This window comes from Lactuca sativa, chromosome 5, assembly GCF_002870075.4.
Source record: "Lactuca sativa cultivar Salinas chromosome 5, Lsat_Salinas_v11, whole genome shotgun sequence".
Taxonomy (NCBI): domain Eukaryota; kingdom Viridiplantae; phylum Streptophyta; class Magnoliopsida; order Asterales; family Asteraceae; genus Lactuca; species Lactuca sativa.
This window is the reverse complement of record NC_056627.2, coordinates 38870574-38895112: the sequence shown is the minus strand read 5'-3', so window position 1 is coordinate 38895112 and position 24539 is coordinate 38870574. Positions and strand designations below refer to the sequence as shown.

The window sequence follows — 24539 nt, the reverse complement described above, 5'->3', positions numbered from 1 at the left end:
TCTGCCTCATAATTTGTCAAAACTCAACAAACTTGAAATCTTTGTCAGTTTCAACACGATAAGACTTAAGAGCATTCTGTAGCAAAGCATTTTCGTTTTCACCATTTCTGGCATCATGCATCCCTACGAAACACAATGGTAAACCGAGTTGCAAGTGCGTTTTTCCATTTGGCATAGCGTAGATCTTTTCTTCGTGGTTGAATGGCTTGACGGTTGTATATGTCGACGACTCTACCCCAAAAAGTAGTCGAAGAGTAGTCATTGTGATTTGGATCTTATGTTACATCAATCCATGAACGAGCGAGTAAGATCTCTTCTTCAGTCGATTAAACAATAGTCATTTTTTGTGATGAAGTGTAGAAAAGAATGGAAAAATAAGAAAGCTAAGAGAATAGAATTAAAGAGATTTGAATGGGCGTGAAGAATGAATAAGGATGAGGGTATTTAGAGAAATTAAATTACCTCCTACCTTTTACACCTACAATTATTCCTACCCACTAAAATTATGACAAATCACCATTCAATTTAATTGTAATTGATATATTCCTAATATAACCTTAATGAGTTAGTTAAAAAAATATGGAATGGTGACACTTGTCATAATTTTATTGGGTAGGAACATTTGTAGGCATAAAAAGTAGGAAGCAATTTAATTTCTCTTGTATTTATAGTTGAAGATTGAGTGTTTAAAAGTTGAAATTTTGAAAAAAAAAAAAAGGTTATATTTTTGAAATTGAGTATTTTTTGGAAAAAAGGTAATTTTTGAAAAAGAGATTCAAATAATAAATCGGTTAAAAAAAACTCCCTCTCGACGGTTAACCCTTACCGAGTTACCGATCCGAATTCGGTATACCGAGAGGTCTCGCCTGGTGTTCGCGGAGTGCCCAAGTACTACTCCCACCTGCCTAAGTTTGCTCTCCACAGAAAGAAAGAAAAATATATTAGCTTACGAAATGGGTGCAAACTCCTTGAATGAAGGTTAACGGACAAGCATAAAAGGTCCCAATTGGGCCTAGAAATTAGTGGTCCATACTTTGAGGTCCGATTGGATGAATTGTAATGCTGATAGCTTTGAAGAACAGACAAGGAAGGTCGACCAACATTATTCGGACGTTATTGCAGCAGGGGAAGTTTAAGAAATTGTTATATGGTATTATGTCAGATATCAACATTTATTCGGAAAATGTCATTTTAGATTAGATTAACCCGATCTATAAATTATAATGTAATCAAGATAAAAATAAAAAATAAATAAAATCGATTTACATTATATTTAAGAATGATTTTTGCCATATTTAAAGGTTTTCCTTTCATCGTGACACGTTTTGATAACTTCCTTGATTACGTAAAATAACATCTCCCCCTAATAATTCACAGGGAGGTCCTGAAATTATTTGCCATGGATTTCCTTAAAAGTCATCATCGCCACCACAGCTCGGCCACCAGTCACCGATCAATCTCCGACACCGATTCCCAACTCGATGAGTTCCACTCCCCTCTCCGCGCCGACTCACCTCTCCGCTCCGACGACTTCTCCTCAACCGCTTCTACAGCCATCGTCGCTGTTGACAAGTTCCAAAACCCCTTCAGATCTCCGCTTTCCAACAGCCAAAAATCTTCTCATACCATCAATGTCTCGCCGCTTGCAAAATCTCAATCCCCTGCCATATCGTATAACCGGTCAGTGAAGGAGGATGTGTTGACCGGCGGAAATACTAAAGCAGGGCCTCGTGGTGTTGAAGATGGCGGAATACCTCCCGGTAATGGAGGAAATAAGAAAACAAGATTGCCGGTAATGTCGATTGTCAGGAAGTCAAGGAGCGAAGTGGCAATTGAAAGAGCAGCTTTAGGATGTAGAGTATGTGAAGTGATTTTAAGCTTGATTGCTTTTTCCGTGATGGCTTCCGATAAAACTCAAGGATGGAGTGGTGATTCCTTTGATCGATACAAAGAGTACAGGTATGATCTGATTTCAATTCCAAATTAGTTCGAATTGTAACCATTTGTTGGGTCAACGTTGAGTCAAACAGTTGATGATTTTTATTTCCTTATTCATAGTGATCTTTGAACTTCCTTCGTTTGATTGCATAGGTACTTGGTAGCAGTGAATGCTATCGCTTTCACATATGCAGCATTTGAAGCCATTGATATGACATGCCATTTAATCTACGAAAGACATATTGTCACATATCTTCTTCGTTTTCATTCCGAGTTCTTTATAGATCAGGTAAGTGCTATAAACCAATAAGTATTCATCCATTATAACTCATTGCAAAGTTAACTTTTCTAAAAAGTACTGATTTGGGACAGATATTGGCGTATCTGTTGATTTCATCATCATCTTCAGCAGCTACAAGGATCGATGACTGGGCATCAAATTGGGGGAAAGATGAGTTCACCAAGAAGGCTTCTGCATCTGTAGTGATGTCTATTTTGGCTTTTGTTTGTTTTGCGATTAGCTCTCTCATATCTGGTTATAATCTGTGTGATCAAAGCTATATTTGATCTCTGATAATGGAGGTTAAACAGATCAATTGTAAAGAGTTTGTAAATTGTACAGATTAATTAATAGAGGGATGAAGAGAACATTTTTTTTTCTTTTGAAGTTTGTAAACAATTCGGTTTATTGGGTCAAATAAAATCGACCACTATTTAACATTTTGTCTCTTTAATTCAGTATTTATGCTAGTTAATTTGATTAAAACTGTGTGTGGGTTTCAACCTAGCATTATAGATCATGATAATATGAACAACTTTGTTTTGGATGAATTCTATATTGTCAATCAACTTAGACCATGCAGTGTGCACTTAGACCATGTGGTATGCAGTGTATCGCACACTAGGGTATAGTGCGGTGTGTGTTAAACACCGCACCGACCCCCAAACAAAAGTGTGGTATACATTTTGCGTGTTATAGCTCTACCGCATGGGAAAAAAGGCACATCCCTCAAATGTAGTGTTTTATGCATAAAAATATATACTGTGGTGGATGTAATATGTGGCATGAAACCATTAGGTTTATTGGGTGAGAGGAAAATGACATGACATACCAAATATGTATTATGTATTATGACATACCAAATATGTATTATGGTGATGATTGCATCCACCAGCCTTAATAATAAATCAAATAGTTTAATTCTAAACTCTGTCCACTAATAAATAAATAAATATAGGATGTTATTATATGTACCCCTCTCTCACATAAATTGTCATATCATGGGGATACACAAACACTATTACACTCATATTGGGGTATACAAAACATTTTGACGGGTACACAATTTTCCAAAATATATTGTTACATACCTAACTCTCTCAACCAATAACGATACTATCATTTTATCGTTATTCCAAAAAAAATTCAATTTACATTAACTTTGAATATATATATATATATATATATATATATATATATATATATATATATATATATATATATATATATATATATATATATATATATATATATATATATTATAGTTTTAATGAGTAAATTAATTAAATTGTCTTTGTGTTTTGGGGGAATGAACCATGTTGCCCATAAAAACATAACGAAATTTATGTAATCATGATAAAAAAAAAAAAAAGGCTTAATTTGAAAATAAGTCATAACCGAAGTCTATTAAATTCGGGTATTAGGTCGGGTTTGGATATATCGTATTACCGGAAATTTTTTTGCTAAAAACTATAAATAAAAAATATTCAGCATTTTATCTAAATTGTAAGGACGAATTGTGTAACTATCTTTTAATTAACAGAAATAAATAGTAGAAATGAATTCCGATTGGACTGTTAATATTGATTTGCATCATTGCATGTCCAATTTGTTTAATACTAACGTGATAGAGATATTGTATCTTCAATTGTTTTGGCTAGAATGAAATCTTAGTCAAACATTTTGTGGTCTTAGCTTGTCGGATTAATACAACATATGATTATTCATTAATATCGTTTGTGTGTGGTTGTTCAAAAAGTTGTTGATAATTATCATCAATATAAATTATTTTTTATTTTGATCGGATGATAAATTTGGTAAGTGAGCCTTGGCGATGTTATTATTAACTAATTAAATTAGACTGATAACTTATATTAGTTAAATAAATATAACAAGGGAAGGTAGTTATGATAGAAAGTGAGCAAATAAGCAAAATGCATTACATCCTACCTCGATTATTGAATGCAAGCGAGGAGGAAACGAACAATCGCGACAAACGTAACAAACTCAACAACCTTCTTGCTAGTGGTGGTGGTTTCAATGGCGATGGACATGGACATGTGAAGCTTAGTGACTGATGTTGATGATGGTATGTATATTGTAAACAAGACTCTTGCTAATGTTATTGATCAGTTGTTGAAGGAGATTAAAACAATGATTGATCTTCAAAGAAATTCAAATCTTGAGAAACATACTAGCTTTGAGAAGTGATGGAGCGATCAACAAATTGCAGAGTTTGATGTATTGGTCAAATGTCTGAAGTTAACGGTGGAGCTTTCTTCGTTGGTTAGTAAATCAAATCTTTATATACAAAAATTGGAGTGGTAGGAATATGTGTTATCATACCAGTATGTTGAAGGGGAAAAAAGTACTAGTGTGTGTGCGAGTTTAATTGTTTTGAATAAAGAACATAAAATAAAGTTGATTTGGCTTATAAAACATGTTATAATATATCAAGTTGCAATGATCAAAAAAACATGTGGACAGCTACTTTATGCCTTTATAAATCACGAAAATTATTTAAGAGACTTCATGGGAAAATGTGAAAAATATTGTAGGGTTAATGTGTCATTTTCCCTTCTTATAAAATTTCAACATAACGTTTACGTATTTTTATCATTTTCCAATATTAACCAATTTTTTTCGAATATTAATAATATTACCAAAAACCAACACATGTATACTACTAAGACTAGGCTAAACTAACATATGTATTGTTGGACACAATTGATAAAACAAAAAACCGATGAACAAACTAGCTTCTTATTATAACTCAAGAAAATATCTCAAAACTTGGGTTACAAAATAATGCTAATAGACTCTCTTAATGAACTCCTATATGTCGATATATAGCCTATATATAGAGATTCTAATCCTGCTCTCCAAGGAAACTTGAAACATCCTAAAAATACGGTCCAAAAATTTCATTTTTAATTTATAAATAAACCATAAAAACTCAAATCATCTCATAAAAATATAAGTAATAGTATCTCAAACATCATATCAAAATACCATATCAAAATCACATGTCCAAATATCAGAGTATAAACATCACAGTCTGAACAAATGGCATGTGCACTGCAATCATCCTGAGCTCTTCCCCTTGCTATTTGAAGTACCTTTGTACCTAAAACCAAAACTGAAAACTATAAGCACGAAGCTTAGTGAGTCTCCCCAAACTACCACATACCATACACATAACCACATAATAGCATACATTGGGTCTTGCCCACTACATTAGGCCCTGCCCGGCATCAGACGAATCTGGCATCAGGCCCCACCCGACATTGGACCGAAGTTCGGCATCGGGCCCCGCCCGACATCGGACCGAAGTCCGGTATGCATATAACATATCAAAGTGCATATAACATAAACATATAAGCTAAACCTTCCTCGGGCTTGCCCCGACATCGGTCCGAAGCCTGGAACATATAACACATAACATATAAGCTAAACATTCCTCGGGCTTGCCCTAACATCGAACTGAATCCCAGAACACATAACATATAAGCTAAACCAGTGGCGGACCTATGTGGAGAATTGGGGGTCCCGGGCCACTGCTCAATTTCCGGCTCGTAGTGTAAATTTTTTTTAAAATTTTTTCTATTAGGTGCACCCGCTTGAAGTATGAAGGACACCCCTACTAAAATAGTCTGCGTCCGCCACTGAGCTAAACATTCCTCGGGCTTGCCCCGACATCGGACCAAAGCCCGAAACATATAAACATATACATGCAAGAATCATGAAGACATCAAGCATACAAACATTCCTCGGGCTTGCCCCGACATCAGACCGAAGTCCGGAAACACATAAGCTACATCGGACCTAAGTCCGGCATACACTAATATACATAAACGGGCCAGCATTGGTGCCTTCGACCCGTTTCTACTAGAGGAAAACTCACCTCGTAAGCTAACTGCGTAATCTCGAGTAAGGAATCTCTGATGACTGCTCCAACAACTCCCCAACTATCATTATCACAATAATACTTAGGCAAAAATTGATAATCCTTCTTAGGGTAAAATGACCATTTTACCCCTGGTCAAAGTCAACATTCTAGGTTGACTCAACTCACAAAGTTGATGGTGAGTCGAGTCATCCATCAACTCGCTGAGTTCTATAATTCAAAACCCTGTGTAACACCCCATTTTGAAAAGTACTTTGGTGGCGGTCTCGAAGACCCAGGGTATAAGCGATTCAGTTGTTTATGGGTCTCGGGTTCTATTTGAAAGGTTTTAAGACCTGGGCGTGTAACTAGGAGTGTATGGCTTCTCGCCACCTTTTCGTGGATGTAAAGTTCGTCGGAAACGAAATTAGAACAAATAAGTTATAGTACTTTGAAGTTCCTGGCAGAATTGGTCCTTAAAAGGGAAAAACTTGCATTTCAGCCATGCATGCAAAGGTGACAACTGGGTGAGTACGCCCAACGTAAGCTGGGGTATGCCCAGCGTTGTAGAGTACAATGATCACGGGTGTAGGAGGAGTACGCCTAGCGTACCAGAAAGACGCCCAACGTACTCTCGGAGATCCTAAACTCTAATTTTGAGGGCTAACCACTATATAAGGAACATTGTGGCTCAAATCCTAGCCTCCTTATCAGTCCCTCACCCTCAGAAAAACCCTAGAATGCCTCATCCCCTCATTCTTGTGTGATCTTGACCTTGGGAAGCTCATCTTGGTCGTTTTAAGCTTGGAAGAAGAAAGGAGTAGTGGGAAAAAAGGACTTGGGGTAGCTTGAGCTCATAGATCTGGGATAACATCATCATTTGGGACTCTTTGGAGGTATAAAGTTCATAACTTTACCTAACAATGCTTAGATCTAGTGTATTGTGGTTTTGAAGTCATTTTGGTCCCAAGTAAAAAACTTTATGGTTCAAATCCGATTTTTGGACTTAGAGTTGCCACTCTCAGTTCAAAATGAGTCCCTAAGGCAGAAAGTTGTCATCTTGAATGTCTTATTGGGTTCATGCATGAGTTAAGAGCATCTCTGTGAGAATGGAATGCTACTTTGGAGTTTGGGCTTATTAGGATCATGTAAAGTCACCAAGTCAGTGACTTTGTGGTTTAAGACGTTGAAAAGGACTTGGATATGTGACTGTAGCTTCTGGATTAGAGTATTAAGCACTTAATGAGAAAGTGACTTAACAGGGGAGTACCCTGAGCGTACACGCAGGTACGCCCATCATACGCACCATTCAGCCTATACGCTTAGCGTACATAAGAGTACGCCCCGCGTACTCACCATATATGGACTTTGAGTTTTTGGACCTCGGTTTGGGCCAATCCTTGGGCTTGGCACATGTTGGGTCGTGATGGGCCACCAGGAGTCAGTTAAGGGTCCAATGACTAGTTCGGGCTTGGGTGGGAAAGCCCATTTGAGGAGTTGGGTCCAATTTAGAAAATTGGGCCATTGGAGGACTTTAATGGGCCTTAGTGAGTTTAGAAAGACTAGAAAGGATTGGGCCTAGGTCAGGGTCCAATTTAGATCAAAGGAGTAAACTAGTCATTTACCCTTAGATGGATTCGCAATTTTTGACTAAGTGTTTATTTTGGCCATGATAGTCGGGGAGTCGTTGAAGCAGCTGTTAGAGATACCCCTGCACGAGTTTTCACCAATCAGATTGAGAGGTGAGTAATCTTCCAGTAGAAGTGGGTCTAAGGCACCAATGTCAGCCCGTATATGTAGTTACAGTATGCCGGACTCCGGTCCGATATTGGGGTTAGCCCGATGCAACTTATGTGTTCCAGACTTCGGTCCGATACCGGGGTCAGCTTGATGCAGCTTATGTGTTCCGGACTCCGGTCCAATGTGGGGGTCAGCCCGATGCAGCTTATGTTTTCCGGACTTCAGTTTGATGTTGTCACACCCCCAAACCGAAAAGGCGGAAACGTTCGGGGGTGGAGGACGTCATGTATAGTATCACAACAATTGCATCATAGTAATCAAAGTAAACACAAACATTACATTAAGATAGGAATATTTACATTTGTTTGATACACAGCTTGTATACATCAAAAGTATGACAAAATAAGTAAAAGATGTGTCTCTATATGCTTCGTCTTCTCAAAATGCTGCAGGAGTACCTGATTACTGATTTCCTGAGAATACAAGCGATTTTTGAAAGAGTATCATCATAAAGCTGGTGAGTTCATAAGAATGTTTTTATAGTGAAAACCAGTCATTGAATTCTGTAAAAATGTTTGTATGCTTCCCAAGAAAATCCAATATTTTCTAACATATATGTATGTTATTGTATTCTGTTTGAAAACCCTAATTAACACCAGTATGTATAGTATGTTCTACTCAAAAACCATGGTTACTACCAATACGTATAGTAGTTTTATTATTTAAAATAAAACCGAGTATTGTATCCCTGGAATCCTCCAGTGTAATGTATAGTAGTTCTATTAATTAAAATAAAACTAATGAAGAGTGAAATCCCGTAAACAAAGGTTAGTTTATACTATTGTGAGTTCGTATAACCATGCTTGATATGACTGATGACCTCAGCGATGTTCTTCAGGCGTCGTACGGTATGATATTTGTCACCCCAGGCATGCTTGCCTAACTGTAGCTAGCAGTTTAGGTGTGGGATTGTCAGTCCTGAATAGATCTATTCACAAATATTATGCTCTCCCTCTAGGAGACTCTGGTTACACTAAAGATTGAGGATTTTACCAGTACCTCGAAAGGTACAATTAAAGAGTTGTCTCACAATCATGTATTAACTAGTTTACGTGTAGTTCTGTATTGCTTTCTCGTAATTGAAACTGTTTCTATACTTAGTAGAGTATTAATAATTATACTTAAATAATTATTTAGTGTTATACTCTTGTTATTCGAACGTAGTAATGAATATCATAAACTAAATTTGTCATAGTATATATGTTTGCCCATGTATATAGTCTGAATCGGTAAAAATTGTGTAATGAATTCCCCAAACTATACCCATTATAGTTTGCTTGAAATGTTATGTACTTGGTTTGTGAATTGTTCTGAAAACTATGCAATTATGTTTTCAAGTTGAAAATGTCCCTTATGCTCAACATAGTACAAAAGGGATAAAATATCTAAATATTTTATAAAATGTGGGAATCGTTTGACTGTATCAATTCCATAAGTTTTATACTTGTTAAAATCCTTTTGTTTTGGTTCTCAAAATCATTTGTGTTTGGCTTGTATTCCTCCCCTGAAAACGTTAAAAAAAAATTCATAAAAGCGTAGGGGTATGAACTCACTGTTAGTTGTGTTCAAGCATTGAATCAACGAACTGGAAATGAAGACCCTCGAGTTGCTGTATGTGGCACTTAACGGAATCCTAATAACAATTAAATACATATATGTATCTAAATTAGCGATTTCGTTAGATAAAGTGTTAGAAAAACACTTGCTTTCGGTTAAGGAATGTTACCGGGACTTGATTGAATCGGGGAAAACGAGTTTTCAGTCTAATCCACCACTTAGGGAGGGTTTGCGGCTGTGAAGGGGGTTTACGGACGTGAACACCCTCTTAAAGGGTTTACGGCCGTGAACTGTGTTCTTGAAGGAATTATGAATTTTGAAGGGTTTACGGCCGTAAACGGGTTAACGGCCTTTGAATATTTGAAGGTTTGAAGGGTGTACGACCGTAAAATCAAGTACAATGATGTTGGATTTGGTGAAAAACGCATTTTAGATGCTTCAAAACAACCTCTAAAGGTGATTCTCGATGATTTTCGGAAGAAAAGAGGGTGTTTTTGGTGTTTACGGTTGAAAGGTTAGAGAGAGAAGGAGAGAGTATTTGGCCAAAAAATGTAAATAAGGGGTAGATGTTCATATTTATAGTGGGTTTTCATGGTCGGTGGTGGGGCCACCTGTCGTTGGCCGTAAACAGGTGTACGGCCGTAAACGGGTGTACGGCCATGAACATCACTCAGGCCAAAAACTATTGATTTTTCAAAGGAAACTCGGGTTTTTCGCGTGATTTTGGTTCCGGCTCATATATATATATATATATATATATATATATATATATATATATATATATATATATATATATATATATATATATATATATAATTCAGTTATATAACTAAATGATTTTCCAAACCAAAGGAATTTGATGGAACTCAATAAAATTCAAATTTTATTAACGGAAATTGGTTAACGGTAACGGAAAAAGGTTCGGGTTGTCATAGATGTCGGGGCGGTCCCGAGAAGTAGTTATGTATGTGTGATGTCTTTGCGATTCATGTGCGTTATATGTTATGTGTTATGTGTTCCGGGCTTCGGTCTGATGGCGGGGCAAGCCCGATGTATGCTAGTTTGTATTTTATATGTTATATCTTCTAGGCTCCGATCCGATGTCGGGGCAAGCCTAATGCAGGTTATATGATTATGTTATGTGTTTATGATGTATGTTATGATGTGTATGTGTAGGGGTAATCCCAATGCCGGAGTGAGCCCGATGTCCAATGCGGTCGGATACCAGGGTGAGCCCGATGCCGAACAGGAGTCCGATACAAGGTAAGCCGATGTTGGGTTTGTCCCGATGCAGTTGGGCGGTGTCCCATAGTTGTTTTATGTGTGATATGTTATGTGTATGGTATGTGGTAGTTTGGGGGGAGCTCACTAAGCTTCGTGCTTACAGTTTCTGTTTTGGTTTCAGGTACTTCAACTAGCAAAGAGCAGGGCTCAGGATGATCGCATGGCACACACCACAATTTTCATAGCCTGGGAGTTTACTTTGATAATTTACATGATCTTGTGATATGTTGATTGATTTTATGAGATTTGAGATACATGGTTCATGGTTTTATACTATGGTGATGGTATTTATGTTTTATTAATGATTTAAAAATGAAAATTTTGGACCGTATTTTTGGGATGTTTCAAGTTAGTATCAGAGCCTTGGTTTGAGGGATTTGGGCACACTTTTGGGGGTGTTTGGACTCAAACTAAGGAAATGGTATAAAATTTTCAAAAGAAAATCATTTTTTTACAAACAGGATTTTGAAAATAGAAAAGAACTTTGAAAAAAGAAAAGGGTGTGGTGCATGCAATCAGTCGAGCCCAAGTAAGTACTCCCAAATTACCCAAACAAGTTTATGTTATGATATGTTTTTCAGCTTATGAGAACAGCATGCTAGATTAGGACTAAGGATCTAGGAAGGATGCCTTATGTGCCTGTTATATGTGTATCAGCTTTATAAACCGCATACTAGTACATATTAGACAGTAGGATAGCCGAGTAGTATATGCTTGATTATGTGTACTTAATGTCCGAATGCTGCTTGCTTTGTGCTTTTTAGGAGTTCTAGTTGTCGTTCACTAACTAGTAAACGAATATGTTAAGATACATATTACAATGACTAAATAATTTCAGAAGGTTAGATCTAGCTCTATTTCGCAGCTCTCGTTTGAGTCTAACCGTTGTAGGGTAGGATCTGTCACACCCTAAAACCAAGAACGGCGGAAACGTTCTGGGGCGGAGGACGTCATGTATAATATCACAACAATGTAAAGTAGTAAACAAGCAACAACATCATCCATTGCATTAATAATATAATTATTATACAAATATGTTCTGTCAAATTTTGATAAATACAAAAGCATAAATCAAAATGAAAGATAAGTCTTGAACAAGCTCCATCTTCCTTTCTCCTTGCATCGGTACCTATCTAAGATGACCTGAGGATACAAGTAATTTTGAAAGCGAGTATCAGCTTTAAAGCTGGTGAGATCATAAGTATTAATGTGTCTTAATTTGTAAAACTTATAATTTTTAAGACTTGACATTGTTTTGAAAGAAAACTCGTATAAGTATGAAAATGTTTGTAGAACAACTGTAAATGTTTGAAAAACCCTAGAAATCCCTATGATTCCTATTAGTAACAAAAGGAGTCTTCTACCAAGACTTAACTGTTCTCAATGTAATCTTCTATCAAGACCTAACTGTTCTGAAAGTAGTCTTCTACCAAGACCTAACTGTTCTGATTGTAGTCTTCTACCAAGACCTAACTGCGTTACTATTATTATCATTATAAGAAATTGTATCCTTTGGTACTAGGATACTTAAATATAATTCACCTCATTGGTTATGTGAATGAGTCACAAAATAAAGGTAATAATACAACTAACCTGAATATTACCCTTTGGTACTAGGGTAACTAACAGTGTTAACTTTAAGACATCCGTAGACGTAAATTTACCTCTGTCGCTAACAGTTGGATATAGGAATAGTTAATCCCTTAAAGTATACCTACAATGGTATCAATCGTTGACATCCGTGGATGTGCTTTTACCTCTGTAGCTAACAGAGATTCTAGGAATGGTCAATCCCGCAACGTATCCTTTGGTACTAGGATATTAAATCCAATCTATCTCGTCGATTATGTGATTGTATCACAAGGTAAAGGTAAGAATGAGGATTTTATAACAATATCTATACATATAAAGTGTAATGATAATTCGTCATATATTTTCTATGTAAACGTAATCATGTAAAGGTAATCATGTAAATGTAATCATGTAAATGTACTCATGTAAATGTACTTATGTAAATGTACTCATGTAAATGTAATCATGTAAATGTACTAGCTGTAACATGTGTTCTCTCTCTATCTAGCAAGTATTGACTCATGAATGAACTGACTCATTGTATGATATCGTGTTCTAGTAATAGTTCTAGTATCTTCCTAAACTACCCATATGGTAGTTTACTAGTAATCTAACTGGTAAGTATGGACATGGATGTATACCCTTGCTACCCAAGGGCATGAGCTGAACTGGAAGGACCTTTTATGACTATATAGGTACACATGATATATAACTAATATTCAAATGACTTTCGGACGAGTACCCGATATCCCACCAGACCACATCTCAAGCGCGAAAAGGAAATAGGGTGGATAGCCTTCCTAAGTCTTTTAAACATTTCTTATATAACTATACATATAGAGGCATGCAATTTATAATATAAAAGCATAAATAAATTTTGTAAGACATTTGAAACATAAATATTATTTTAAGAAAAGATCGACTTGATGTCAATCTATAAAACAATTTGAAGGCATAAGTTTGATAAAACAGTTTAAGTATAAGGAAACATTTGTTTGAAACACAGTTGTAAACAAGTTTGAAAGGTAATGTACGGAGTAAGATGTACAGTGTAATAAGGAGTTTAAAACATATATAATGTTTATAAAAATCATTTGAAGGAAACTGTTTGGTAAAACGGCTAATGAGTAGCCAAATCATTTGAATGCTGTATATTAATCACATGTGATTGTTGTAATAACTAGCATAATTCTACTTATTAATCACACGTGATTGATATAATAACAAGCATGTTTCTACTTGTATCCCCCCATAAAACATTTAATAATAGTTTAAAACATTAGTTAAGGGGTATGAACTCACCTGCAGTAAGTGACTGGAATTGAACGGACTGTTATCGTACGAAAGGATCGGACAAGTGCTTGGTGTCAAGTGAAGACTTAGACACACACAATGATCCTAGTTACATATGAAAACATATGTATATAAATAATTAGTGATTTAAAACACTAATTATACAAGTAATAACATTTAAGCGCGAGGAAAACACTTTTGATCAAGTGCTAGGAGGCTAATGGTTTGCAACAAAGGAGTGCAATGACCCTAATGGAAGTTTAAGGTCAAATGACCATATTCATTGGAGTTTGCGGCCCAGGGGAGTAAACTCCTGGCCGTAAACTCTCAAGCAAGGCTCTAAATGGTGCTTAGAATTATCACAACTCTAGTGGGAAATTGTTTCAAGGCTATACAAGTGTTTGGGTACCATATGAACTCCTTTGAGGAGTTTACGGCCCATAGACCATATTCCCTTGGAGTTTATGGCCGTAAACTCCCTTGGGAGGGTTTATATGGTGCTTTCTAACCTCTAAATTAACTAGGAACAAATCTAGGTTTTGGTACTTGGCTTTAGAAGAGTTTATGGCACTCTTGGCACCATTTTATGGAGTTTACGGCCATAGAACCTTTTGGGCCGTAAACTCCCTCACTCTTGGTGTTCTAAGTGTTTTAACTAGTCCAACACTCATCTAGGTACATGCCCAAATTGGTCTCTTGGCTTAAGAAAGGATTTAGGGTGTCCTTTGACCCCTTTATAGGAGTTTACGGCCCAAGAATTACTCTTGGCCGTAAACTCTTCAACACTTGTGCTTTCCTTATGTTTTCTAGGTCCTAAATACTTTAGGGTATTTGTCTAACATAAAGTCCAAGCCTCAGGTGCCTTAAAAACACCATTTGAGCAAGTCACAAGGGAGTTTACGGCCTAAGCTATTCTTGGGTCGTGAACTCCTAAACTTGGGTGTTTCTTGGTTGATTTCTTGTCCCTAAAACACTCCTATACATGTCCAAGGTAGTTACTAAACACGAGGGACAATCTAGGCTCGGTTTCGGGAGTTTATCGCCTAAGAACACCTTGGGGAGTAAACTCCTAAATCGGATGATTTAGCTATGTAATCTATGTTATGAACACATTAAAAGCTTTCTAACACTACTAGAAAGAGTTACTCACAATTTGGGATAAAAACCCGAAGATCCGTGAGAGAGAATTTGACTTTTCTCTAATTGGAATTCAACTAATGAACCAATTTGGTTCAGAATTCTATTTATAGTCCTGATATTTTTGGCAGAAAATATTTCTATTCTCGGAATGAACTCTAATGTCCTAGAGTATTGGAATTACAGTGTTGCACAAAACCTTAGTGCATCCACTCTCCTAATATTTCCTTAGGTGTAAAATCCTGAAAACTGCCAAACTTATACTCGAAATCCGAGTTTTCACTGTAACTGTTCTACTTCTATTGGCTTGATATGGTTTGTTCAGAATGGAAATTTCGGGTTGTCACATCATCCCCCTGTTAAAGGGAATTTCGTCCTGAAATTAGAATTTAGGCAAGGAAGTATGCACGAATGATCGAGTCGTGAGGAAGAAACTTCCTAATCGGTTGGTTCTAGCGCACTTAAGTGAAATCGGGCTCTCGGTTGGCATTCCAACGAACCTTCACTAACTGGCGACGGCGTTGCTTTGTCCGCTTGACCCCTCGGATGAGGGTCACTACGGTTCTAATAGGAAGCCGAGGATCTCGACGAGTGGACTTGCAAGAGTCCTAACGGAAAGGTATGGTTTCACGATCGAGATGCGAAGAGTAGCAAGTATGTTACTGAGTTCGCGGAGTAGGTCTAGTTTGTGCGAGGCACAAGACCGATTCTGATAAGAATATCGGAGGTCCTGTCTATCTTGGATTTAGCTTTCCACGCTTTACGAAGCGTATTAAGCCATTCCCAGAGTGAGTTATCCTAAAGAACTTGGTCACTCACTTGGAATCTCAAAGGTTCCTTTTCTTGCGTAACTTCCCAGTCAAAGGCCACCCCTTGCTGGGTCAAAGCCGTACGAGTTTCTGTAGCCTGCGAGGAGTTCTGAATGAACTAAGGCGGTAGGTCAGTAAGACCTAGAATTTGGCGAAAGACTGTCGGCGTCTCTGGTGTCGATAGATGCTCAACGGTTTTGAAAAATTGAAAGAGTGCTCAATATTTCTCACATTACTAACAGTGTGTCCTAGAAATTTGACTCTTCAATTTCAGTCTTCAATTTCAAAACTCAAGCTTAGAGAACTTCGCTAAAGTTCCTCTGTAGGAAATGTTTCCATGGGTTTCCTTCTTACTACGAGGATAGATAAGTAAGTCATTACATGGAGAAATGACGAACTGATCCAAGTAAGAAAGACGTAACCCTATTCATTTAGCTCATGAAACTGTGGGCGTATTGGTCCTATCCAAAAGGTATCACTACGAACTCGAAGTGTCCGTATCGAATTCAGGAGATAGTCTTCCGGACATCTTTCCCTAACACTCGAACTGGTGATATTCGGATCTCAGATCCATTCTTGGAAGTAGTTTCTTTCCTTGCGTTTTCTCAACCATTTCGTCTACGCGAGGTAGAGACAACGATTTCTAATGAAAAATCTCGATGGAGTCCTCGATAACCGAGGTACCTACAATGCGATCCGTCGATCTCTGGAAGAATATGACCGGGGTTCTCTAGGGTGAGAAACCTAGTCTTTTAATTCTATTTCTGTGTAGTTCGCTAAGTTGTCCGGACTGTTCCTGTATCTCCGTGGGTGCTTAAACTATAGGGTGATATGTTTACGGGAGTCGTACTGGGTTCTAAGTTTGTTCGCATGACGATGCGATTACTCGTAGGCTTAATCAGTTCTCCGTCCTGAAGTTCATATTAGAACTCATACTTGGTTCACCATCACCATTTCGTGTATACGAGTCATACATAATTAAGGTTGAAAAGGTAGTCGAATAACTGATTCTTCTTTAAGTTCATATCCCATCCGGGAAAAAGAAGTTAAAGTGGAATCATCAATTCTAAACCTGTAGAAGCTGATGGGTTTTGGTCATAAGACATCCTATATGCTCATACAAACCCTAAAGCTTGGATCTAGGTTTCTCTATTGTACATGCTTTGAATCCAAGACTATAAACCCTAATTCTAGCATATGGAAATCAATATTAACATATAATTAGGTTTAAGATATTACCTTGATTGTTATGTAGCAATAACAATCCCAATTCCTCCTTTACTTGACTTTGGAAGGCTTAGAGTCACAAGTGTCACTCCTCTAATGGTTCACAAACACCATAAGCAAGAGGATGAAGAGGAGAGAGGATGGAGGCTGCCCAAAACGTGTTCTAACCCCAGAAGGTTGCTTGTCTACGTTTTTGAGGCATAAGGGGTCTTTATATAGTGAGGCTATTAGGGTTATCTAACAAGGAAACCCTAATTTGGTTGCTTAAGCCCTAAGCAACCCATGGAGCCCTTTTCTTAAAGCCTTGGACGATTTCATATGGGCTTCCCCCATAGAATTCGTCCACCTTATAATAAAAGGCAATCCGTGGCCCTAATTGCAATTATCTTATAATTACAATTCCAGTCCCTTAAGTTTAATTAATCTCTTTTAGTCACAAAACTAATTACCAATTAATTATTGACTAATATTAATTAAACAATATGATTTCTCCTTTAATATATTATTCTCATAATATATTAATAAATCATATTTAATCCTTTCTCTCCATAATTCATCCTATCAAGTTGCTTTGGTGAAGGCAACCCAAAAGGACCATGCACCATCGGGTCAAGTATATACCAAAATAGTTATGGACTTAGACACTAATCCAACAGTCTCCCACTTGGATAAGTCTAACAACTATTCTGCGTACGACTTCGGATCCCGATCTGCAATCGTAGCTTTCCAAAGCCGCTGTCAACTCTGATCCTATCAGATACGCGTGTCCTTAGATAAGGGATCATATATTCCTCCATTCTAGATATCATATGAGATATGATTTCAAATCATTCTCTTTGTACTATATCTCGATTCTGATTTATGACGACTGACTAATTGAACAAATCAAATTAACCCTAGCCCGGCCAAGCATTTACGTTTGTCATCACTAAACCATCGAGGGGCCCAAAGATATCGCTTTTATCCTACTTTGAATAAAAGGAATGGATAAACTTTGATACAATGCTCGCTTGCACTCACGCACCAAATCACACACAACAATATGTTTTATAACACCAAGTTACTAGTGCGTTTACATATTATCAATGTGCAACCGATTTGCAAGATACAACTTACACATCTCGGTTTCAAGAATATAAGATGTTATCGTCTCACCAATCACTCGTGATACAATTTCATGGAGTGATCCAAGTGAGCGTGGGTTTAATCCAATGCTCAAATCATATTCATAAGCACTCATGAACGTTGCAGCAAACATTTGCTTATGTCTAATGCTCTTTAGACAATCCACACACCAATTCACGACAGTCTTCATTCATATCTACTTCCAACATATGAACGACTGTGTCCCGTTTGAATAATTCGATTATTCTTAATAAACTCAATTATTCTGGAAGTCAAAACATGCAAATTGTGAAACACAAGAATAATACTAATCCCATATGGCCTCAAACCTTTGAGTATAAATAAAACGCCTTTTATTTATCACCATATTGAGTACTCATTATTTGTCGTTTCGGATAATCAACTTCTTACTTGAATTCCATCACTTGTCCCATTCTCCTAGCATGCACACAATATTTACCTATGGTTCTTACTTTGTCAAATAGATCTCATTGAATACATTTCCAATCCTTCTCATTTCACAACTCCAAATCCGTTTTTCATAAGTCAAAGAATATCAAATTCTTGCTACTTATAGAATATGCTAGATTCTAACATTCTATGCAACTATCCTTTCGTAATGTCACTGCACCAAAGTCACAAAGACTATTGCCAATGATATTACAAAGTCCTATATCGGAGATTGTTACAAGACAATTCCATAGACGTGATGTCTCTCACTCAAAGTACATTCTTTGAACATCCTTTTGCATACAAGTTTCTAATCTAGTCATAGATTTTCAACATTCAATTCCCAATATGGACACACTTCCATATTTTCCATGTGACAACTCATTCTTAATAGTATCTTATCTATTCGTAATGATGTCGATATGGTCCATCCAATATGGAAACATTTCCATATTTTCCAATACTATACTTCCAACTACTCACAAGCGACCAATCCTCGTCGAACTTTGGGTTGTCCTTTGATAGTTGTTTAATTGTTTTAGTCAAAACCAATTCTAGTCCCTTTTCCCTCTAAATGCGCTCGACATTTGGAAAATTTTAGAATGGTTAAACATTAAAGCATTTGCAATCGATCCTATACCCGAAGCGTATGGGACACGACGCATAATGTTTTATTTGCTATGTTCTCAAATTTCGAATTGTGAAGAGGGATGCCGTAATCATAATCAAAATTTTAAGAACACATTATGTACCTTTGACTAAATTTTATTAACATTCCACAACCTTAGCCTTTAGATTTGAAATGAAGCATAATATTCTCTCCCTTAACTATAGCAAAACAATTCTTCAACTATTGCGACTTTGCAAAGTATGACTCTTGTTTTCTATAATTAATATTGCTAACCTTGCAATACTTTCCTTAATAATCATACAATCATAACTTTTATGCTCCCACTATCTTGATGATTATTATAAAACATAACACTTATGCTCCCACTAGCTTCGACATGTATTCTTAAACATCTTAACTTACAGAAAGACAATACCTATTGAATTTCTTAAGTCCATGTTTCTAATACATAGTGTTTTGATAATCTTTTATCAAGGCTTCTTGAAATTATACACCTTTGCCTTCGATAGTTTATATGTGTGTCTAAACAATTAAGACTAATTGCCAAACCTCTCAATTCAAATTATGGAAAGGGATACTGTAACCATAATTGAATTCGAGAATGCAATTTTACAATTACTATCTTCTTAAAATCTTTCTTAGTGAAAGCATTTCCTCACAATCATTTTCATGAAGGAGAAAATCTTATAACACTTAGATTTAAAGCGGTGTATTTGTTCCTATCCATGTGAATTTGTTAAAACCAAGGTTTACGACAAATTCAAACTCATATGGACCGAACTTTCTTAATCTTGATTTCTTGCCTTATGGTAGCACAGCTGCCCACCATGTCTTCCAAGTAGTCAAGCAGCTCACCCTTTCCTATCAATGTACCTTTCATTGATTAAGGTGCTTTGCCTTTTTATGCATTCAAAATGAGAACTCATAGAACTCTCATGCATAATTAACTCGATTGGATTGGCACAGAAACAAAATAATGTCATTACGATAGGTTGTAAACCTCAACTCGTGTGCTAGTGATGATCGATAAGGTTTATTTGATTTGTTCTTGAAACCTTTCAAGACCATTAAGACTCCCACTGACTCCTTGACATATAAGATTCTCTTTGTCAATAACCATTTCTTGACAAACAAATATTCAAGAGTTAGTGTAGCTTTTATCAAAATTCTTCATAAATTGGTCCTAGTTGGTCTTTGTCTTATCTAAGACAACACAACTTTCCACATTAGATGAATGTTATAAACCTTCTTAATACTTTTCACTCATTGCCACAATCTTAACTTTAAGACTTGTTATTGGAACGAAGTATGATAGACTTCTTGATTTAACCATTTCTTCAATTCTTGATTCCTCTTCTCAAACATACAATTGTACTAAGACTTACTTAGAGGATCAATTGAGATATGGTTCTTAATCATTAAGACCTATCATAAAGCATAAAAGGTACTCTCCCTTCTTCTTAGAATGTAGAAACTTTTATCTCTCTGCCTACTTGATTGTTGTTATTCGTTCTACTATTGATTTAAACTTTTTCAATCAATTCAGAATTACACTTAATCTTATAAGTATAATCATATTTACTAAACCTTTAGTAAATCATGACGAATATCTCGTTACTCTTATGGTGGACTTTGATCAACACACAACTTTGTGTACTCGATCTCCTAGTCCTTCACTTGACACTTTGTCAATGAATTAGTCTAATTTTTCAAATACGAAATTTCTCATTCATCGTGCATTCACGTTGCATGATTCCAAGTTTCTGTCCAATTGAAACTTGGGCGATGAGAAACTCTCCCTATTTGGTAAATTCTCGACTTTCCATAATAAGAACCAAATCCATTATTGCTAATAATAGAAACATTTTAACATCAATTTTTCATACACGCCATTGTAAGGATAAATAAATAAAATTTAAAATCAAAATTTATTTTATTGCGGAAAAATTTGTCCTTACAATGCAACTCATTGAAAAACTTATGCTAATACATCTTTCTTAGCAATCTAATTCTAACTCTAAGTAGTAGCTCAAGAATCTAATCTTCGAGAAATGCGATCGAAATCCATTCCTTTATGGTTAGATTTTGCTCACTTCTTCCCTTAAGCTCCTCTTCTTTTCTTCGATCCTACAAAACATCAGTTGTAATCTTATTACATTATGTATTAAGAATCTAGAATAGAAGCTTAAAAGAGTTAGTCAATGGATTTTACCTATATTAGAGCCATACGTTTCGACTCTCCCATCTCTTAGATCTCTTAGGTAAATAGGGCAGCTTCGTCTCCAATGCCCCTTCTCTTGGCAATAAAAGCAAATCGACTCTTTTGGAACAGGACATGGAACTACTTCAGACATCTCCTTTCTCTTATGAACAAACTTTTTGATCATAGCATGTCTTTTGTTGCCATTGTCTATATCCATAGGGGTCTCGAAGGCAGATTCACCAATCAACTTTGCTTTTTCTATTGCGCCAAATCATTGCAGATTCAGCAGCAATAAGCATATAGGTGAGATCTATAAGGGTCACGTCGTAGTTCATCATATAGTACTCTCTTACGAACTCACTATATGAGTTGGGAAGTGACTAAAGAACCCAATCAACAGCCATTTCCTCACAGACAACGGATCCCAACATTCTTAACCTATCAATGTGTGACTTCATCCCTAGGACGTGTGCACACACGGACTTTCCTTCTTTATGTTTACTTGCCAAAAGGGCTTGAGTGATCTTGATCTTTTCAAGCCTTTGAACTTGTGGGTTAGGGAGAATAATCGGAGGAGGTAGAGGAAATGAAGCATGATTTCTTGTTCCTCGATCGAATCGTGGAATACCATCTTCATGTGGAATGCTTGTTCCACGGGATTTGGGAAGACCATAGTTGTCGAACTTTGACATCTACAAAACGGGAGAAAAACGAATTCAAGTTAGTTGATAGATTGAGTCCTTAGTAAATCACCCAAATGAGATACTAAGGCTAGGACCCAACACAATATTCTACAACTCGGGAGAGGGATGCCGTAACCCTAATTGCAGAATATTTGAAGGTAAGTGAATGACGATTCACTAATTTCCACCACGAAAAACGAAAAAGAAATTTAAGTTTTAAATCTATAAAAACTCCTAGATCCTTTTGAGATTCATTGAACTTTCAATGGCATGTTTAAATCTCGATATGCCCCTCTTGTTTGTGACTGGGATGTCGAGGATCACAAAGCGGGTGTGAATAACCATGCAAACTTACATGGTGCCCTCACATGTTATAGTCACCTATTCGATGTGCCGGTAAACCACACACGCTCCACCAAACTATGACAAACATTGAGTCACCCTTTGCTACCTTTGCTTAGAACCATTTAGTGTGCCGGTAAATCACACACGCTCCACTAACGTCTTCGCAAGGGCACAAAGTGTAATTTCATGGAATTGCATCAATTCACTTTTCCTAAGTAACTAAGATTGGGAATTTTGAAAAACATTTAGTTACTTTAGTAATTCATTATACTTATAATGGAAGGTTTCGTCCTATCCTACCCGTTCGGCTAACGACCCTCCACTAGTCAAGAGTGCGGTGGGTAAGAGTGGATACCCATTCAATCGCCATTTTATAGGCAATTTCCTTAAACACCCCTTATAGACCAGCTTCGTGAATGAGGCCTACTAACGGTAAGACTGACTTTTACTCATACATATATATAATGTTAGACTTTTAATGTTATATATATAGTATAGGGTGTATTTTAACACTTTTAAAATACTATGTGGTCTAATTTAATAATTATACTTTTAATTCAATTAAATTGTAAACTTAAACTTTTATGGATTTATTAAATCTCTTTTAATTATACACCTTAATTAATTAATAAAACCATAAGGGTGTGATTTGAACTTTTTCAAAACTATACTAGAGTTTTAGAATTTAACATTCCTAATTAAACTTTTAATCTACTTTTAAATTCCAAAACTTGAGGGCAAGTTTTGAAACATTTCAACACATTAGGGTTTAGAATTTAAATATACATCAATATTAAACTATTTAATCAAAATTTAAATTCCAAAACTTGAGGGCAAGTTTTGAAACCTTTTTCAAAACATTAGGGTTTTAACTATTTAAATTTCAAAACAACAAAACTTTTGGGTTCAAATTTAAAATATAAAACCTAAAGGGATTAATTTGAAACTATTCCAAACTTTGTCAAGAATATTCTAGATCACATAATTCAAATAAGGCAATTAACTATAATTGGTGGTTATCTAATTAGATCTAGTTCAAATTCTTGCAAGATAATGATCAAATAATTTCCATAACTTAACATATATCAAATAAGGTAACAATTATCTAATTAGATGACCAAAATCTTTTATTTTGACAAGGATAATCATAAGGGATTAACAAAATTCAAATTTTATTAAGTTTAAACAATTATGGCAATTATCCTAAGTCATAATAGGTAAAAATCCCGAAAATCCGCCTATCTGACGAGTTGACTCGTCGAGTCAGCCTTGGACTCGTCGAGTCTGCATGGACTCGGCGAGTCCAGCCTCCAGAGTCCAAAAAATCGAATTTTCCAGTTACATCAAGCATCAATACAATTGAAACCAAGCTAGGCTCTGATACCACTGATGGGTTTTAGTCATAAGACATCCTATGTGCTCATACAAACCCTAAAGCTTGGATCTAGGTTTCTCTATTGTACATGCTTTGAATCCAAGACTATAAACCCTAATTCTAGCATATGGAAATCAATATTAACATATAATTAGGTTTAAGATATTACCTTGATTGTTATGTAGCAATAACAATCCCAATTCCTCCTTTACTTGACTTTGGAAGGCTTAGAGTCACAAGTGTCACTCCTCTAATGGTTCACAAACACCATAAGCAAGAGGATGAAGAGGAGAGAGGATGGAGGCTGCCCAAAACGTGTTCTAACCTTAGAAGGTTGCTTGTCCACGTTTTTGAGGCATAAGGGGTCTTTATATAGTGAGGCTATTAGGGTTATCTAACAAGGAAACCCTAATTTGGTTGCTTAAGCCCTAAGCAACCCATGGAGCCCTTTTCTTAAAGCCTTGGACGATTTCATATGGGCTTCCCCCATAGAATTCGTCCACCTTATAATAAAAGGCAATCCATGGCCCTAATTGCAATTATCTTATAATTACAATTCCAGTCCCTTAAGTTAAATTAATCTCTTTTAGTCACAAAACTAATTACCAATTAATTATTGACTAATATTAATTAAACAATATGATTTCTCCTTTAATATATTATTCTCATAATATATTAATAAATCATATTTAATCCTTTCTCTCCATAATTCATCCTATCAAGTTGCTTTGGTGAAGGCAACCCAAAAGGACCATGCACCATCGGGTCAAGTACATACCAAAATAGTTATGGACTTAGACACTAATCCAACAGTCTCCCACTTGGATAAGTCTAACAACTATTCTGCGTACGACTTCGGATCCCGATCTGCAATCGTAGCTTTCCAAAGCCGCTGTCAACTCTGATCCTATCAGATACGCGTGTCCTTAGATAAGGGATCATAT

At 36.3% G+C, this 24539-nt stretch overlaps 1 protein-coding gene across 2 annotated transcripts; it reads left to right on the top strand.

Moving 5' to 3' along the window:
* The first annotated feature begins 1288 nt into the window (after nucleotides 1-1288).
* Nucleotides 1289-2658, top strand: LOC111900698 (CASP-like protein 4A3). Of its 2 annotated transcripts, none has more exons than XM_023896579.3 (3): nucleotides 1289-1959; nucleotides 2092-2227; nucleotides 2348-2658. In XM_023896579.3, the coding sequence occupies exons 1-3, from the start codon at nucleotides 1400-1402 to the stop codon at nucleotides 2420-2422; spliced, it is 771 nt and encodes a 256-aa protein (XP_023752347.1). In that variant the 5' UTR covers nucleotides 1289-1399; the 3' UTR covers nucleotides 2423-2658. The 2 variants fall into 2 exon arrangements, with proteins under 2 accessions (XP_023752347.1, XP_023752346.1); XM_023896578.3 differs by having other exon boundaries at nucleotides 1293-1959; nucleotides 2311-2658.
* Nucleotides 2659-24539: the final 21881 nt, after the last annotated feature.

Excerpts from the sequence above, each read along its gene's own strand:
- LOC111900698 (XM_023896578.3), top strand. The coding sequence starts at position 1,400 with ATGGATTTCCTTAAAAGTCATCATCGCCACCACAGCTCGGCCACCAGT. Across the intron at positions 1,960-2,091 it reads GATCGATACAAAGAGTACAG|GTACTTGGTAGCAGTGAATG; the intron begins GTATGATCTGAT and ends TTGATTGCATAG. Across the intron at positions 2,228-2,310 it reads CCGAGTTCTTTATAGATCAG|ATATTGGCGTATCTGTTGAT; the intron begins GTAAGTGCTATA and ends GATTTGGGACAG.